General features: G+C 47.4%; 1 protein-coding gene across 6 annotated transcripts in view; it reads left to right on the top strand.

Moving 5' to 3' along the window:
• TPCN1 (two pore segment channel 1) overlaps positions 1 to 18,712 on the top strand; it is a 46,920-nt gene that overhangs the window by 15,313 nt on the left and 12,895 nt on the right. For 4 of the 6 annotated variants that reach the window (XM_065692978.1, XM_065692979.1, XM_065692980.1 and 1 more), the window contains 15 exons: positions 5,018 to 5,142; positions 7,480 to 7,656; positions 8,923 to 9,036; positions 9,295 to 9,425; positions 10,230 to 10,318; positions 10,892 to 10,926; positions 11,513 to 11,571; positions 12,353 to 12,452; positions 13,457 to 13,573; positions 14,502 to 14,626; positions 15,860 to 15,908; positions 16,096 to 16,159; positions 17,204 to 17,248; positions 18,225 to 18,281; positions 18,371 to 18,424. In XM_065692978.1, coding sequence (XP_065549050.1) covers positions 5,018 to 5,142; positions 7,480 to 7,656; positions 8,923 to 9,036; positions 9,295 to 9,425; positions 10,230 to 10,318; positions 10,892 to 10,926; positions 11,513 to 11,571; positions 12,353 to 12,452; positions 13,457 to 13,573; positions 14,502 to 14,626; positions 15,860 to 15,908; positions 16,096 to 16,159; positions 17,204 to 17,248; positions 18,225 to 18,281; positions 18,371 to 18,424 — 1,341 coding nt within the window. Of the gene's footprint in view, positions 1 to 1,623; positions 1,689 to 1,946; positions 2,465 to 5,017; positions 5,143 to 7,479; positions 7,657 to 8,922; positions 9,037 to 9,294; positions 9,426 to 10,229; positions 10,319 to 10,891; positions 10,927 to 11,512; positions 11,572 to 12,352; positions 12,453 to 13,456; positions 13,574 to 14,501; positions 14,627 to 15,859; positions 15,909 to 16,095; positions 16,160 to 17,203; positions 17,249 to 18,224; positions 18,282 to 18,370; positions 18,425 to 18,712 lie in introns of those variants that run through there. The other 2 variants (XM_065692982.1, XM_065692981.1) reach the window with 2 other exon arrangements.

The following is an 18,712-nucleotide window of genomic DNA, read 5'->3' as shown; positions in this document are numbered from 1 at the left end:
TTGAGTTTCCTTTTAAATGAAAGCTTGAGCTCTGTGAGGTAGGGTAATTGGGTACAAATACAGTCAAGAGGGATGGTGTTAGGAGCAGAGGGGATATGATGAATGCAAAGGCTGAGGAGAAATGGCTCTGGTTCAGTGGTGCAGCAGTGATGGTGGTGAGGGACTGAAGCTGGGTCACTCTCAGCCTGCTTCATGCCCTTTCCCTGACTGCAGAGGGGTTGAAGCCTCCCGGTGAGACCTTAGTGCTGCTTACATGTCCATATGGACTCTTGCAGCAAACTTGGGGAGTGTTTGCTCGACTCCAGGGAGCCACATTTGCCTTCATTCACACATTTGCCTGCACTCTTGGAAGCGTGTCCAGCTCCTATAGGAAAAGACAGTGCTCCTGTGAAAAAACAGCTGGCAAGTGTGTTCCCTAACAGGGTTCATGAAGAAGAAATTATGACTGTAAGGGTAGGGGTAAATGCAAGACAGTTCTTGCAAACAAGGTTGAAAGAAAAGACAAAGTTGGCACCAGATTATATTTAATGAAGAAGGGCCACAGAGATGCTGCGAGGGCTGGAGCAGCTCTGCTCTGGAGCCAGGCTGAGAGAGCTGGGCTGGGGCAGCCTGGACAAGAGAAGGCTCCTGAAGGGGAGACCTTAGAGCAGCTCCAGTGCCTAAAGGGGCTGCAGGAAACCTGGAGAGGGGCTTTGGGCAAGGGCCTGTAGGGACAGGCCAAGGGGAATGGCTTTAACCTGCCCGAGGGGAGCCTGAGATGAGCTCTTAGGCAGAAGCTCTTCCCTGTGAGGATGCTGAGGCGCTGGCACAGGGTGCCCAGAGAAGCTGCTGATGTCAGTCTGAATGACAGATTGAACTATAAGGATATTTTTGCTGCATTATGTCACTTGCTCTGCCTTCCACACAGCTTGCAGAGTTCTGTTGTCACAGGTATATGTGCTAAAATAGCATTATCCTGGCAGGATGGCAACGAGCAGCTTCATCAAGACCTTCCTCAGCCTTGTAGGAGAAAGCGCTGGTGAGTCCAGTAAAGGCACATGGCTTTGGAGGCAGGCGAGGTAATTAGAAGCATCTCAGTCTGTTTCAGTGTAATGCCATAAAAAGCGTGTGCTATCTAGAAAGCAGAACATCTGGCAAACAGGCTAATGAGAGCCAGACTGGGAGAGCTCGGAGGCAAATGGGAGAGCTACCCTGTAGAGTTTGTTTATAACTCTTTGAATCTCTAGGAGGTTACTAGTTTGGATTAAAGAATACATATATATTATCGATTAAAACAAATGCAGACACCAAAGAGCAAACAATGAGAGTCTGAATTGACTTAGTTTGACACGTAATAGCCTGGCTGGGAGGGTGGTGTATTCCTGGGAATGTTTTCTGTCCCTTCTTCCCCTTCCAGCTCTGCTCTCGAGATCCCCCATGAGCATCTCCGAACCAGAGGAGTATATTTGCTCTCTGAGCCAAAGGAGACTTTTCCCTTCCCGTAAGCAGGGAATTTGTTTTGCAAAGGAGAAGTTTGGGCCCTGCAAAGTTTCTGCTCCTGCTCTTTTTCTTACTCTTTTCTTGTTGGTTTTTTGTGGTTTTGTTTTTTATTGTAATGATGACATATGGAAACTATTTACACAGGAGCATGCTCTGCTGCACTGAATGGGAATGTTGGAGTCCCGGCAGTATCGTTCCGGATGCCTTGTGTAAGCAGCCAGCTGGTTTTGCTTTTCCTTCCCTCCCCCCCCCCCACCTTCTTTCCCTCTCTCCCTTTTCAGGGAACGCCTGGGATAAGTTACACCAGTGTGGAAGGAAGCTTTGCCATCTGTGAGCAGCTCAGTTCGTTTACTTTGTCATGCCCCTTGTACTGTGAGCTCCACAAATATCTGTTTTCTGTGCTTGCTGGGGGCAGGGGAGAGGCTCCTCCCTGTGAGCAGTCAGCGCTTGGACTCCTTTCCCGTTAGCTGTTCACGTTCACTGGTGAGCAAGTTCTTGCTCTATTCCAAAAGAAGAGAGCACGGCACACGAAACCTGGCTTCCCCACCACAGTCATGCTTAAAAGCTCTTTGTCCCGCAGCTAAGCCTTCCAACAACTTGCACTTAGAAACATCCTGCTGCTTAGACAGCGATAGGGAAACGATTTAACTGAAGTCTGAGCCACCTTCCTCAGAGGGGAGGGGAGAAAACGTTTAGTTCTGCAGAGAGCAGAGGAAAACCTTCTGTGCTTTCTGTAGCTTCTTCAGGAGAAAGCTCTGCAGCTCTTCCCTTGAAGGAGCTGCGAACTGAGGATCGCCGTTCGGAGGGGAGGGAGGGAGGAACTTCACATCTGACTTGTCTCCCTGGCCCCATCCCTGAAGCCAAGCGTGCCTGCTTCCCGATGTGGGAGCTGCCATGCAGTGGAGAGAGCAGCCTGCCATCTACTTCGAGGATTACGGGAGTCCTGTGGAGAGATCCTCCTATCTCATTGAGCTCCATACTAATGGTAAATGCCGTCGGGGATGTTCTGCAGCACGAGCGGAGCGGAGTTGGAGGTTGCATTAGTCTGTGTCATTGTTATCATGGGAGCAGCTGAGGAAATTAGCTAGCTGGAGGGCTGCCAAACAAACAGGCAGAGGGTTGCTTTTCAAATGTATTATTATTTTTATTATTATTTATTATCCAGATGATGCTCTTGCCTCAGGGATGCTCGATCAACCTTCTGGTACCTGATGGGGAAGGAGCTGAGCCACAAAATGCAGCTCCCCACTTCAGCAGTACATTTTCTGTGCCTAGAAAGATGATGCCTGGTTGAGACAGGAGGAAAACATCTTGGTTTCTAGAGTTATTTTTTGTTGCTGATTTGCATCTCTGAGTGCTGTTTTGTATTCACAACCTTGATCTCATGGGACATCTCTTCTGTTTCAGCTGCGAGTCCTCTGTGTGAAATGCAGAGAGGGGGCCTGGGTTTTTGCTGGGGTGTCTCTTTTCCTAGTGTTAATCCTTTTCAAAGAGAGGTTGGTCTTTGTGAGAAAGGGTAAAGGTGGTTTTGGCATCTTTTGATTTAATGCTTAATTTGTTTAATGCTACAAACCTCCACTGATTTGACCACAGTATGCTTTGGTGTTCTACTCTAATGCTCCAATAACATGGTAATATTGTAAGGACCTGCTTAATAGGTCCCTCCTCCCCAGAATTGCTGGTGCAGCCAAGGTGTGGATTCTGTGCTATTTCAATGTCTCCTGAATGCCCCCCATGCGGTTCTGATCCAGCTCTGGGGCAACAGCATAAGAGGGACGTGGAGCTGTTGGAGCAAGGCCAGAGGAGGCCACAGAGATGCTGCGAGAGCTGGAGCAGCTCTGCTCTGGTGCCCAGAGAAGCTGTGGCTGCCCCATCCCTGGCAGTGCTCAAGGCCAGGTTGGACACAGGGGCTTGGAGCAAGCTGCTTCAGTGGAAGGGGTCCCTGCCCGTGGCAGGGGTTGGAGCTGGAGGAGCTTTAAGGTCCCTTCCAACCCAAACCAGTCTGGGGTTCTATGATTCTATGACAGAAGGAGCACTGAAAATGCAGAAGGGTTTTTGCTGTCAGGCTGCAGTCTGTCTCTTTGAAACGCACACGTGGTAAAAGCCTCATAAATACTAATATTGCAGAACTCTTTAGAGCTCACAATATAATGCATGTTGCTGTCGTCTTTGAGTTACAAAGCAAACAAACCCAGAAGATTCCAGTCCTGGACATAAATAAAAAGCTCCGTCATTCACCTTGTTCAAGCAATGTGATCATTCAAGGTGTGAAAGGGATGTGGGCGAGGAATCAGCCTCATTCAAACACTTGTCCAGATTTTGAGTGGTATTTTAAGGCTCTGGGGGAAGCAAGGAAGAGAAATAGGCTTCATGCTGCAGGATTCTCAGCAATCTGAGCATACAATCTGGAGAGGCTTCACAAATCCCAGAGAAATGTTTTCTTCCCTTGATTTGAGGGTGGAAAAGGCAGCTGGGGCTCCGCATTGGTGAAGGGGTTTCTGCTTGCTTCCCACTCCCTGCCTCTGTGCCAGGAGCACAGTGGTGCTGTTTCTGTTGGTGGGGGTAGATCTTTTTGGCATTGGCATTTTATCCACTCCGGAGGGTGTTCTAAAGAGACTGAATCACTGATTCAGTCAGGATTATTTTGTCCTAGCAAAGAGATGCAGCTATCTTCAGCGTGCTGTCACAAGAGAGGAAAAGAAGCTCATTGTCATTTTGCTCCCACCCTCAGATAACTTCTCATAACACAGAGAGAACAAGCTACCACATCACAGCTTCTGTGCTCGTGAAAAGCAGGAAATCAGCACTTCTGCACTGGCAAGATCCATTTTACATGGGCTGTCTTTGGGAACATGAGACACTGGAGGAGGGAAGTCTCTGCTGAGAGCAAGAACTGTGTGGTTTAGGTAGTGATTGAAACTCTGGAGCACTGAGTGCATGAGGAGCTCCACCACAGGCTTCATGCTTGATCCTAAGCTGGTCTCACTGGGGTATGTTCTTTGTCAAAGGTGCAACATCCAAATCCCAATCCCAGAAGCAGCAACCGGGTGACATTCCCTTTTTGAACAGCAATTGCCTTCATGCCTGGGTTTCACGTGTTTTCATTTCTTTAATGAAATCTTTAGTTACGAAATCTGGTGCTAGCGTTCAGTAAAGCAGTTTTTGGTAGGGTTTTCCTGGTGAGACTTGAAAGTTCCAACATCAATCTGTTGGGTATGGAGAGAAATAGGAAGAGAAATATGAAGAGAAACTCTTGCTGTTTGTTTCCATCAGAGGGGTATTGGTATTAAAGAAGATGCTGTCTCTTTTGCTGATCTTCTGGGAGCATTCTTGTGCTGAAATGCAGGGTTTGAGTGTGTCTCTTAAGCACCTACATGCAAAGAATCAGTTTGTCTGTGTACAAGCTGCCAGTGTCCTGGGTACTCCGCCACCTCTTGATGCTTGTCTCTGGTCCTGGTGCCTGCCTTGTTTCATGCCTCCTGATCAATCTCAGCTTGCTTAATTGTGAATCAGTGTGTCTCTTATTCCACTGCTGCAGATGGAGGTAGCTATGATGTTATTAATGACGCATCCAGCCCTGCTGCGGGGGACTGCTGCGCACAGCAAAGCTCTGCCCGACACAACTGGGAAATGAACTACCAAGAGGCAGCAATCTACCTCCAGGTGAGCCCTGCTGTTGGGGTGCTGTGTGAAAGATGGACTGCTCAAACTGTGGTAGTGCTTTGATAGAAGAAACAACAAGCTTCCATCTTGAGGTTAATAGATTGGCTCCTTGTGAAGGAATCCGCTTGGAGAAGCTGCATGGAGACCTCAGAGCAGCTTCCAGTATCTGAAGGGGGCTACAAGGGTGCTGGGGAGGGACTCTTCATCAGGGACTGTAGGGATAGGACAAGGGGTGATGGGTTCAAACTGAAACAGGAGAAGTTCAGGTTATATCTAAGGAAGAAGTTCTTTGCTGGGAGGGTGGTGAGGCACTGGCACAGGTTGCCCAAAGAAGTGGTAAATGCTCCTAGCCATGGCAGGGGATTGGAACTGGATGATCTTAAGGTTGTTTCCAACCCAAACCATTCTGTGATTCTATGATTCTAAGAATGGGGCAATGCTGGAAGTACCTTCACATGAGCTCTGGCAAGTCATTTGGGAGCAACTGAAGAAGCTGCCCATCCTCTCCCATCTCTTCTAGTGTCAAGGACTATAGTAGTTGAGGGATTCAATGTGTGTTCAGTTCTGCCACCTTGCCATGGAGATGTCTGTAACTTGTCACAGATTGTCGTGTCATCTCTCCAGTCATCCCAGTGTTAACGGTCAGTGCTCTCCTGGAGACATCTCCTGTTCTGGAAGTGCAGGTCCTATTCCTGCCTTGGCTGCAGGTTGGGTGGGTTGCTCTGGGGTGTTTGTTTAGCATCAGTCAAGCCCTGCAAGTCGTGTAAGAGACAAGAGCAACACTGACAATGCACTGGTAGCTGCAGGCTCTCCCAGGCTTTTGTTTAAACTGGTGATTATTGGAGCTGCTCTGCAAAGGGTCATTGAGCTGCTGCAGTAGCTGATGGTAATGTACGCAGCAGGCTTGGCCTTTCACATGCACATTATTCTTGCTGCTGCCTTGACCAGTGGTCATAATGACTATGTCCTTGAACTGAAGTAGGCAGAACTTAAAGAGCATGCAGCTTGCTTATTTGAACCAGTAGCTGCAGGCAAGAGTGTCTTATAAGAGGACTCTGCTGTCCAGCAATGTTTTGAATTGCTTGGCTACTGAGAGGCAGAATTGAGCCTGGGTTTCACCCTGCAAGTGTGTTTTGTCAAGCATGAATGAGGATGCCCTGCTGCTGGGAGCTGCAGCTCTCTTGGAGTGAGAGATATGGAGCTTGTTGCTGGGTTCTGTCCTGCTCACAAGCTGGCTGCCTGACCTGGCAGCGCTCCCTTGTTCTTCAGCAGAAAGCAAGATGAGTAAATGAGGAATGTTTGAAACCCTCTTCTGAATTAGTCTCGAGAATGCTTCACTTCTTAGAAGAGATCCTGTTTCCTGACCTTGTTACCCATTTGCAATCACAGTTACTTGCCTTTGATAGCAATAGCTTGCTGTCCTTACAGTAATTGCCTACCTGGAAAGATGTTAATTTAAAAACCCACAAACAAACCATTTCTTGTGTGTCTGAGTGTCCCAGCTGAGCAAAAATGGTCTCTTTTGATGGTTTCTGAGAGGCTGCAAGATTCCTGTGGGTAACAAAGGCTCCCTTGCTTAAACCACTGACTCAAGAAAGAAAAGAAGCTGTTGGGTGTTTCTGCATGAAAACTCCTCCAAATTCTCCCCAAGCAAAGTTTCATCCTAGGGGTAAAGATAGCACTGATGTAGCTGTGTAAAAATCAGTTGCAGGCAGATTGCTAAGATGGAGTACCTGACCTTTTCCTCTTAATTAAGCTTTCTAGTTAAGAGGGAGTGACAAATACGCATTGAGGCTTGTTGATTTTACATGGAGTCCGTCTTCCCACGTTCCTGAAGCAGAAAACGCTGTGTGTGCTCCAGTGTTTTCTCCCAGACATTTTGAAGGCCAAGATAAGGAGGAGCCACTGTCAGGCAGGTGCCCTGGAGCTTATCTTTGTGTTTTCCTGATCTGCCCTGGAGAAGTTAATCCAAGCAGTGTGTAAACATGTGGAAGTGATGGCAGGTGCGTGCTGTGTTTATGCTGGGGTGTTGGCTGAAGTTTCTTTGCCTACCTTTATAAACTCTTTCAGCACTCTTCATTTTAAGGCTTTCCAAAGCAGGAGTTTGTGGATGTTAAGGAGTTTCATTACTGAAACGTGCTTATGAACAGAAGGGAGTGTCCTATGTGTGTAGAGCTCATTCCTCAATAAGTAGATCAATGTTAGGCTGTAAAGTGGGGATAGTCTGATGGGAATTGTATCTCATCCTTCAAAAAGTCTGTGTTCTTCACATGGAAAGTTCTATTACAATACCAAGAGTTGCTCATGCTGTTCTCTTCTTTATTCCTGCTGCCCTAGGAAGGAGAAAATAATGACAAGTTCTTCACTCACCCCAAAAATGCCAAAGCACTTGCTGCCTACCTCTTTGCACACAATCACCTTTTCTACCTAATGGAGCTGAGCACAGCACTGCTGCTCCTGTTGCTGTCTCTCTGCGAAGCACCGGCTGTTCCCATGCTCCGTCTTGGCATCTTTGTAAGTACTTTTGGGCACAATGAAGAAGTCTGCCTGTTCTGCAGTGCTGGGTGCAAGGGAGAAGAAGGCTAAGCATAGAGGAAGAAGGGAGCAGTAGCAGGAAGAAAGCCACCTGGCTTGTTCTCTAGCTTGGTTGACAGCAGAAAAGCCAGCCAGCAAAACATCCTTTTTTCATCTGATGGGCAGAGACCACAATGAAAGTATCATTTATTTCATGTTCTCCATTTGTGCAGATGAGGAGTGTGTGGGTTTTCCTTTTTCTTGTGATAACTAAAGAATCTGTGTGCTGTTAAAGTAATTTTCAGGGTCAGTGCCCTTAGCTCAGCACCATCAATGGTTCCTAGAATGCAAACAGATCTCAGCCTGGGCCAGGTTGCTAAACCTCCTCCTGGCCTCTCCTCCCAGTGTTGTGAGCACTCTTTTTAACATGTGAGTGGCTTGAAGTTTTAGGTCTAACCTTCCCAAAATGCAGGCTGAGAGAAGGGACACACAAACTGGTGTGTGCTGTTGTCAGTCCACACCCGCTTCCTGAGGTACCACTGTCAGGTACAGTGCTAGGAGCTGCTGTTGCTGGTGGGAGAATCTGCATCTGCTTTTGGGGCTGTTAATGGTACTCTAGGACGTGCCAGGGGTGTAGAACAGCCGTGACAACCTGGGGTCAGAGTATTGCTCAAGATGAGGCATGGCTGCATAACTCACTTGGGTTTTGAGCTGTGACTAAAGCTGAAGTTGTAAGAATATTCTGTTGTCTTCTTTCTGCTGCATTTTGCATATTACAACAGAGACGGGGTCCTTCCGCACTGCCCAAAGCAGTGCTCTCCTCCAGAGCTTGATAGGACCCTGTCTGTGGTTGTCCGGAAGGTCTGGATCAAGAGAAAACCTTTCCCTATGGAAATCCTCTCTGCCCAGCAGCTCTTCTTCCTGCATTACACTAGACCCCTTTCAGTCTAAGTCTTCTGAAAGTGTTTCTGCTCATGTTACTGGGGTCTTGCCCTTTTGTTTCAAATGTATCAATGCATTTTTGGATGTGTTCTTCAAGTCCAAAAAGGATGTGGATTTCAGGAAATTCTGAGCTCATACTGATCAGAGGACAATAATAAAAGCACAAAGCAAACCAGTGCTGTGTTAGCCTTGGGTTTTCCTGCCTGTGTCAGAGCTGTGCTCAGACTATTGTCAAACCCATGTCCTTCTTGAGAAAGGAAGGGCAGAAGCTTGGCCTCTGCTGTGCTGCTGCTTTTAACCAGAAGCTTTGCTGCATTCTGACAGGTCCATGCAACCCTGGAGCTGTTTGCGTTAATCGTGGTGGTCTTTGAACTCTCCATGAAGATGAGGTGGCTGGGCTTCCAAACCTTTATCAGGCACAAAAGAACTATGGTAAAGGTAAGCTGTGTGTTTGAGTGTTAGTGTTTCTCCTTCAGCATCTCCAGGAGCCAAAGAACCAGGTTACATATTGGCCTGTGCTGTTGCAGAGATGACTTAGCCATGTGTCCCAGCTGCCAAGTGATTCATGTGAGGTCTCTTAAGCTCTCAGGGACAACTCCCATGCTTCAAGTGTCCAAAGAAATAGGTGGTCAGTAAGAGCTTTGCCTTTGCCAAAAGGAGACTGAGCTGTGCCTCTCATTAACCCTTTCTTTGCAGACTTGTGTGCTCTTTGTACAGTTCATCGAGGCCATTGTGGTGCTGGTGCGCCAAACCTCGCACGTGCGCATCACCAGAGCTCTGCGCTGCATCTTCCTGGTGGACTGCCGCTACTGTGGGGCTGTCAGAAGGTGAGTGGGCAGCTGGCTGGGCTTTTTGCTGTCATATCTGGGACTGAGGGAGCAGGAAAAGCACCCTGATCCTGCAGGCATCTCAGGATGTGTCTTTAAGGGGCATTTTGGATCTTGTATCAATCTTTTGTAATTGTGACTGAAGTGTACCTGGTGTCTTGTAGGGAAATTTCATAGTAGCTGTGGATGTGCTCATAGAATCATAGAATGGTTTGGGTTGAAAAGGACCTTAAGATCATTCACTTCCAGCCCCCTGCCGTGGGCAGGGACGCCTCACACTAGATCATGTCACCCAAGGCTCTGTCCATCCTAGCCTTGAACACTGCCAGGGATGGGGCAGCAACAGCTTCTCTGGGCACCCTGTTCCAGGGCCTCACCACCCTCACAGTAAAGAACTTCTTCCTTGTATCCAACTGGAACTTTCCCTGTTTAAGTTTAAATTACACCTTGTCCTGTTGCTTATGTGTGCTGTCCTCAGCTGTATAAACCACCTCAGAGAGCACACGTGGCTGTATTGTTTCTGGCTCCCGGGTTTGTCTGTAAACTGCACGATGAATCACAGAGCTTGTCTTTAGTCTGGAGCAGGAAGGTTGACAGGGTGACATCGGTATTGTTTGCAGCACCTGAGAGCTGCTTGCAAAGGACAGATAGGTAGCTTGGAAACAGTCTTAGCTTTCTACTTCTAATGCTTGGAGGGAGTGGGAAGGAAGTCCTCAAGTATGGTGTGTTGTCAGGGTTTTTTTTCCTTGCCAACCTGGAAGAGAAAACATGCAAGTTTTACTTCATTGCTGTTCTATCTTCCAGAAATCTGCGACAGATCTTCCAGTCCCTCCCACCATTTATCGACATTCTTCTCCTCCTGCTTTTCTTCATGGTGATTTTTGCCATCCTGGGTGAGTTGTATTTATGGAAGGTGAAGTCATGCTCTTAAACCAGACACACAGCCTGGATGAATATATAGCTGATCAGACTCAAAGTCCTGCCAAGTTCTTCCATTTATCTCATTTCATCTGCAGTCATCTGGAAGGCAGAATTAAAGATCCAAAAGATCTAGAAGCTGAGTATTTGATTTTGAGACAAAGGTCCTTTTGACCTCTGCTAGAGGATAGCCTGTGCTCTGTGTTTGTGGTTCCATCAACTATTCCTCAAGCCTTGTAAAATTAGTCTACATTCCCACAAATACATATATCTGTAGTGTACCTGTTACAAGTCCTATATTCAAACCATCCCCAGAAAGTTTGTTTTCCAAACAGGTTGATGCAATGCCAATGTCATGTATTGGCTGATCTGTATGGAGAAGGCCTTCCAGATACTCTCCTCTTCATAGTTTCAGAGAGGGCTCACTCTTAGTATGACCTTCTTTTTGGGAACAGAGATTCACTAATGTGTGACGTTAAACAGACTGGTTTTCTTTGTTCTTTCCCCCTTTCTTCTCTCCTCCTCTCCCTTCCCTGCTGCTTCTCCAGGTTTTTACTTGTTTTCTCCTAACCACTCGGATCCGGTGAGTATCCCTGATTCTTGTTGCAGCTGAAACTTCAGTCCCATTTTAACAGGCTGAAGAATCAAACATTGTTGTGTAGACATAGCCTGTTCCTGGCAGGCCAGATGCAAGCTGGTCAGAGGCTGCTTGGCAGTGTTACCCTGGTTTGCCCTCTGCTCGGAAGGAAGACAGTGCAGAGAACTTCCTTAAAGACACAATGTCCCAAAGGGAACACTCACAGAGCTGTTCCTTTTTCTTGGTGCTTTAATTCAGTCAAATGAGCTACCTACCAGGGAGGAAGGTGTCTGGGTGACAGCCTGTGGCTGTCAGGATCTAACAGCCACTACTTCCTGCTGCTGTGAGTCTGTAACTTGTTGGGAGTAACTAGTCCAAATGGATGAGCTTTTAATTGGTTTAACTCTTCACATGCCATCTGTTAGAGACCTTTAAAACAGATCAGTGCTGAAGTACCCTTTCCCTAGGGGAGGCATCAGGGAGTTGCGGAGCTGCCCTTGTTGAAGGGAGGGAGGGAGGGTTGTTTGTTTTGTGAATGAAATGTCACTGTGAAATTCTGCTTGCATTTTGTCATGAGAGTGTTTCCTTTCAGTACTTCAATACCTTAGAGAACAGCCTCGTGAATCTCTTCGTGCTTTTGACCACTTCAAAGTAAGTTCATGCTTTCCTAGCTCAGGATTCCACTTTGTCCTTAAGGAAACCTGGCAGAGCCATGAGTTTGTTTGCAGAAATGCTCCATCTCTTTTCCTCTACATGAGAGGGAGATTTCCTGGGTCAGCCTCATGGGAAGAGCTGGTATTTCATTTTGGCTTAGGCCACTGTGACCTCAGATGCAGAGTTATCTCTGAGCAGCTCAGCCCACTTCATCACTGTGAGGGCAGTAAGGGGGGAAACGCCTTTACTAGGCCTTGCACCAAGAAGGGGAGGTTTTTCTTTGTGCTGCCTTGTCAGCCAACAGTTTGCTGTTGGGAAGTAACTTCCTATTCCTCTGCTTCGGTTCACCTATCTACTAGGAAAGGGGGATAACAACAGTGGGTAAATATTGATCCACTGTGAAGGAGAGCTCTGAGGATTAGGAAATGAGCAAAGGATGGAATAAATCTCAGGTTGTAACCCCCTCACGCCGAGGGTGTGCTGCTGTTGTTGCTACATGTCAAAGCACAGCCCTTAGCCCCATCCCAAACTCCTTTTGCCCATTTGGTTTTTGGGATGTGCAAGGAATGTGCTTTTTGTACTGATGTTTTTCACCATGCTTCCACGTTCCTGCTGCTCGTTGCTAGGCACAAACCTGTGCCACAAGCAGCCCTGTTAGGCAGAAATGTGCAGCTTTTCAGCTGTGAGATTACACACACCCCTGTGCCTCTTGCCTTTGTAGTGGGATGCGTAGCATGAGCTATTCGGTGCTTAAAATCTATGTCTTTTTTGGATGCAGTTTCCCTGATGTGATGATGCCATCTTACGCCCGGAACCCCTGGTCCTGTGTCTTCTTCATAGTGTATCTCTCCATTGAGCTCTACTTCATCATGAACTTGGTGAGTCCCCTGTTGAAGCACTTGAATTCTCTCTGCCTGACTTCATTACCCAGCAGAGGCTTCCCCATTCCCAAAAGTTCTCTGTCATAACCTGAGACCCTTTGGCAGAATACTCCTAGAAATGGCAGCTTTGCTACAGACAGGACTCTCTTAATGTTTAACCACAAGGAATTGAACTAAATCACACAAAATCAAAATGATAACTTTCAGCTTCTCTCACATTAATATCATGCTTGGAGTGACATACTCGGTTGCATGAAATTTATTGTCCTTTTCTGGCTTAATTATTTATCATAAAATGGCATTTTATGATCTGGCCTTGCCTGAAATACTTTCTAAATCAGCTTGAAGGGGATGGAATTACTAAGGATGGCAGGACTTGAGTGCTGACAACTGCAGTGTGAGAGCATGGCAGCTGTGCTGGCTCTGCTTCTTGCAGCATCTAGGGCAGGGCCAGGACCAGCTAAGGGGAGGATGTGAGTGGTGGAAAAGGGCTTGCCAAAGGAGTTGAGGAATTCTGCAACCCAAGGTGAGTGATTCGATGCTTGGTTTTTGCTGCTGCTGTCCTAGATGGAGGGTTAGCTTTGACATGGGTTTGCCAAAGAAGGGTGAATCCAGAGAGAACCCTAAAAGCCTGCTTTCCAGGAAGAAATCACGACATTTTACCAAACCTTTTAATACTGTTCTGTTGGCATGTGTGAGGTTTACCCTTAGCTCCTAGAGCCACTAGCAAGTTTATGGGAGGCCTGAAACATCCGGATCTCTTCCAAAAAGTGGATCAGTGTGTGTGCAGCATGCTTGGTGATCCCTTTGTGGGATCCCTTATGGCCAACAGGCCCTCACTGACTCTACTTGCCTCAGTCAGTGCAGTAAATGCCTCCTGCAGGCAATGCCTCTCATTGCCTCTCTAGGCTGGATGCTGCCTCTTTGAAGAAGCAGTGCCTCAGGTAGCTGCAGAATATAAAGATCCAAACATGACCTTCTCTCTTGTCTTCTCTCTGCAGCTTCTGGCTGTTGTGTTTGACACCTTCAATGACATCGAGAAGAGGAAGTTCAAGTCCTTGCTGCTGCACAAGCGCACGGCCATCCAGCACGCGTACCGCTTGCTGATCACCAAGCAGGTACAGGGCTCCGCAGGCACTGGGGTGCAGCAGGAAGGGAGGTCAGCAGTGTTCTAACACCACCAGTGCTCTGGGGAGTTTAAGAAGCATGTTCCAAAAGAGATGCTTGAGGTCTGTTGCCTGTAATCGCACCATGGGCTACTGGGGTTTTTCATTCATGTAACTTGTGTGTATCTGTTTCTGGAGGAAAACCAAAGCAGTCTGAAATTCAGTGTGAGATCATGGAAGTCTCTTGATAAAATGAGTGAAATCTGTTCTGGAGTGCATGCAGGCATTGATTTCTCTCTGATTCAGTGTGGGTCACTTGACTTGCCTCTTAAGCACCAGTTCTGAGAGGAGGGGTGGGTCGTGTACAGGTGAAGGTCTGGTACAGTTGCTGGGTACTGCATGAGTAAGTGATTCAGAAACAGAGCTAACACACCTACAAACAGCTCTCTACGAGGACAGAGCACTTGGGGAGAGGGTTGATTTCTTGCTTAACTGTGGAGCAGCAAAAGAAATAAGACCCAAAAATAACTAACCCACTTCTAGTAGATTAGTTCATGTTTAGGGCACGTAGCTGATAGTCTTAAAGAAGTGCCAGTAATGGGATCTATTAGGCTGCCTACTAATTTCCCAAGAAGAGGGGTTGAACTCGGTTGCTTGAGGTGCCTGGTTGAACAATTTTTCCATGATAAGGCAACAGGGAAGAGTTCTGCATTTGCTGGGGAGAGCTGGTTGCCAGGAGAATTCCTGATCTCTGTGCTCTGGGATTAGCTCAGCACGTTGAAGTAATAGCTTAGGGTACTTCTGGGGCTTAGCTCTAATGGCATCTTACAGTGATGGGGAAATCCTGCCTAAACCAAATCCAGAGTGAGAATTCAATCTGTTAGCCTCTGTGTGCTTCTGCCTGATGTTGCTGCTTCTGACAACATTCCTTTGTTTCCAGAGGCCGTCTGGAATTTCCTTCAAGCACTTCGAAGGGCTGTTGCGGTTTTACAAGCCTCGGATGTGTGCCAGAGAGCGCTATCTCACTTTCAAAGCACTGAATCAAAGCAATACTCCTTTAGTCAGGTAGGATGGGGTCTTACTGCTGCACCCAGAGCAGGGAGGTTGCTCTACTCTCTGAAGCTATAGGCTGTATTTCGGAAAGGATGGCTGGGTTTAGGGAATGAACATTGAGATGTGGGAATAGAGTTAAGCGGTTGAAAGGCTTTGCCTGGAAAGCTGCTTGGAGGGGTGGGTACCCTGGGAGCTGAGGTTTTCCTTCAGAGGCGATGGAGTTCCTGCGTGCCCTCTTGTGGATACAGCGCTCTGCTGGCAGCCCACCTCCCCTGCCAGAGCAGAGCAAGACACTGAGGAGCGGCATCAGAGCCTGCAAGGAGCATTTCTGCACAGAGTGCAGCCTCGCAGCATAACAAGTTTCTGTGATTTACCAGCAGCTGGCTGCGTCCCCCAGGGCTTTGCTAATTAAGATCTGGTTCTGCTGCTGCTTTCAGGACTGTTATCCTCTGTGTTATGAGGCAGAGAATTACCATCCTGGTAGGTAGATGGGGGCAACCAACTCCAGCCAGCATGGAAGCAGAGGGAAATAGAGCAAGAGACCTTCTCTTCCCCTTCCTTTGTTCTGGCCACAGGTAGGCTCCAAGTGAGTCTCCCATGAAACTGGTGCTGATGCTTCTCCTTAAAATCAAGTGCCACCGAGAAGTATTGAAAAGGGCATAGGGAGAAAAACTGAGATTTTAAATGCAGGCAGCTAAGGACACCAGTACAAGTCTGCAAAGTTCAGCATCCTCACCTCCAGACAGCTAAAAGCTGTTACAGGCCTGACCCTGAGCACCTAGACAGGCATTCATGGTTTATGAGTTCCTTTGCTTTCATGTCCTTGTTCAAATACCACTGTTACCTTGAAAAGAAAATGTGCAAAGATGATAGAAAAGGACTGTACAAGGCATTAAGACAGTCCAAGGCTTCTTCATGAAGAGTAGTACAAACTCTATCTCAGTTTGCTGTCTAAGCCCCAGGACTTCCCTCTCAGTGGTAGAGTTCTGGAGATGAGCAGGGTCAGAGTTTCCTCTAAGAGCTGTAGCAGAAGAAGGTTGGCTTTGCCCCCTCTTGTGCCTGTTGTCAGTCAGTAACCCTTGGCCAGGCTGGGAAGAGCTCAGTGTTGAGTTCTATCAGCTGTGGTTCAGCTCTAATAAGGAGTTAATAACTTCCAGGGACTCTGTGCTGCTGCTGCCTGCCAAGGAGAGTTAAGGATGTAACCAGCTCCAAGGCTCTGATCAGATGCTTCTTTCTGTTTTGCAGTCTGAAGGATTTTTACAATTTCTATGAAGTTGTTGGCTTAAAATGGAAGGTGAGTACTTACTGGGTGGAAAAGAAGGGAAGTGTGTGGGGGAGGCCGGCGATTAAAGAGAAGGCGGGTAGGAAAGCAAGGCAATCTAAAAGCAGCAGATGATGGGGATAAGGTGGGTGTCCATCACTGCACGTTTCTGTATGGATGTAGCATCGACTACGTCTGATTGTGGCTGTTCTGCTTCCAGGCAAAACGAAATCGGGAGCACTGGTTTGATGACCTTCCAAGGACAGCATTCCTCATTTTTAAAGGTAACAGGCTGTGCTTTCATGGCAGCATATGTTCAGCTAACAGGAAGAGCGTTTCTTTACACTGACAAAGCCCTCTGAAGGGGTCTTCTCTTATGTCCCTGGTAAACCACTGAATGGAGGCCTGCTAACCTACTTTCTGTGTGTTCAGAGTCTCCAGGGAAGGTTTCTGTCATGTAAATATTCCCTGTGCTCTGGCCCTGGCTTCCTTAAAACAAGAGATTGTTTGGCAGAAGCAAAGCCTGAGGTCATGGTGGGCTGTGCTGCTTTTTGAGCACAGAAGTTAGGTGGGGATCTATGATGCCCAAATCCAGTACTTCATAGAGCTGCTCCATACCCCAGGCAGCAACTCACTGCAGTGACTGTGGAGTGGAACTTGTGTGTTCACAAACCTTGGGCTTCCTACTTCCAAGATGTGGCTGCAGCGCTCATACAAGTCAAGTTGGGGTTGGAATTCGATGAGCTTTAAGATGCCTTCCAACCCAGACCACTCTATGATTCTCTAAGTACAGCCGCTCAGGAAGGGGAAAGAGGTCTGAAATACCCATCAGTGTGATCTGCCTTGATAATGTAATTTATCTCTCATGTCCCAGGTTTCCTGATTGAATGTAGCCATTCACAAAGAAGAACTTATCTGCAGCTCTTTCTCAGTCTTGCATGCTAGTGGGAGACAGTTAACACCATCATGATCCAAACACACAGCTGCCCTGGGGGTCAGCTCAACCCTCCTTGACAGCATGTGTGTTGTTCCAAACACAGACAGTGCTTCAGCAGCTGCGTTTACCTCTGTCCACACCACAGAACTAGGATATAGAGGGGGTAAAAAAAGGCATCTCGGGGATTAAGGATAGTGAGTTCATTGCTGCTAAAATCCTAGAGGAAATTGGAACTTGGTCCCAGGAGGTACAAGTTAATAATCTGCTAATCTGTGTAGCTTCAGTGCTGAGGATTGGTATGAAAAATGTCTCCAAGAAGATGATAGAGGAATCTGTGTGAGGTCTGGAGGATCACATAAACATGTGTTTTGTCATACTTTCCTTCATGCAGGCATCAACATCCTTGTGAATTCCCGCGTGTTCCAATACACTATGTGTAAGTAGAAGTAACAAACTGTCTCTGCTTGGCTCGCTTGGGGCTGGTCTGCTGCATCTGCCAGCCCTTGCAAGGTCTTCAGTGCGGTGGGGCCTGGTTTTTGAGGGAACTTCATACTTGTACCAAGCACTACAGCAGCCTGGACTCAGCTCTCACTGCGTTGAGTCTTCTAGGGAGGCTCGTTGGTTCAGTGCTTCATAACACACTTGTGGGTCTGAGTCTGCAGGGGTCAGCTGCTTGTGCTGAGGTAGGTTGGTGGGATCTTTCACGAGCCTTGAGGGTTTTATCTTGCTGGGTAAGGAGCTGCCTTATCAGTCAAACACCTTCTTCTGTTTCTACTTGAGAAGGTGCAAGCATCCTTATTGCTGGAGGGATCCCTTGGCAACTGCAGGAGTGATTCTGTGCTCCTCTTCTCTAGAAGAACGTGGCTGTGTTCTGAAGGATCTGCTCCTGCTCAGTCATTTGGAGGTTTTGAATGTTGGAGGAGAAGGTTTTTTGTAAATTGGGGTACTAAACTGAAGAGGTTGGGTGGAGTGAGGAGATCTGAGTACAAAGGAGAGGTCCTGCACCTCCAGTTCTCAGTTCCTGCACCTCCGGTTCTCAGAATGTTGGAGAGCAGCAATAGATCAAATAAGGCTTTGTCCTGCACTGCTGGGGACTCAAAGGTCCTTGAGATCTTCTTCCAGATCTAGAAGGAAGCTGAAATACACAGGTAATAACACGGCAGAATGTAAGATAATTATTTGAGCCGATTCTCAGACCATTGGTTTCTTTTAGTTTTGTTTCCTTCTGTACATAAAGGTACCACATCTGTTAAAGACCTGGGAAAGCTCAGGATGGAAGAGTCTATGAGTGTGTTGGTTGGAAACAATGACCCTGCCACTTGTCCTCTATTGTGCTCCTGTTATTAGCCTAGGAAACGTATGACCTCTGCTCCAGCAGGGGTTTTGCTGTGAGTTTTTACTTTGTTTTCCAGATACTGTGGTGGCTGTGAATGGAATTTGGATTCTAGTTGAAACCTTCATGCTGCAAGGTAGGCAACCTCACAGCTTGTTTCTTGACTGTGGTGCTGGGGTTTAAAAAGCAGGGAAGGCCAGACAAAGCTCTTCTTGTGTCTTGCAGGAGGGAATTTCTTCTCCAGAAACGTCCCATGGAGCTACATAGTCTTCCTCACAAGTAAGCTGATGGGTCCAACAGAGGGATGCCATTTCATATGGAGTTGGGAAGGGAACAGACAGCTCTGTTCCTGTGTTCAGTTTGAAGTTAAAACTTAACCACACTTGTACAGATTCCATCTAGAGCAGTGCTGTGCCTGGCAGAGATTGTCAGCATCCACACAGACCCATATGAACTCTGCTGCAGCTCTGCAAAAGCTGCTTTCTCACTCCTCTGGCTTCAGCCCTGGGAGCAGATCAGCCTCATTTGTTAGGCACAGTATGCAGAGTGATGAGCTCCTCCAGAGCT

The sequence above is a fragment of the Lathamus discolor genome, chromosome 12 (genome assembly GCF_037157495.1).
Source record: "Lathamus discolor isolate bLatDis1 chromosome 12, bLatDis1.hap1, whole genome shotgun sequence".
NCBI lineage: Eukaryota > Metazoa > Chordata > Aves > Psittaciformes > Psittacidae > Lathamus > Lathamus discolor.
The sequence above is the reverse complement of the archived record's forward strand: the minus strand, read 5'-3'. Positions and strand labels throughout refer to the sequence as shown.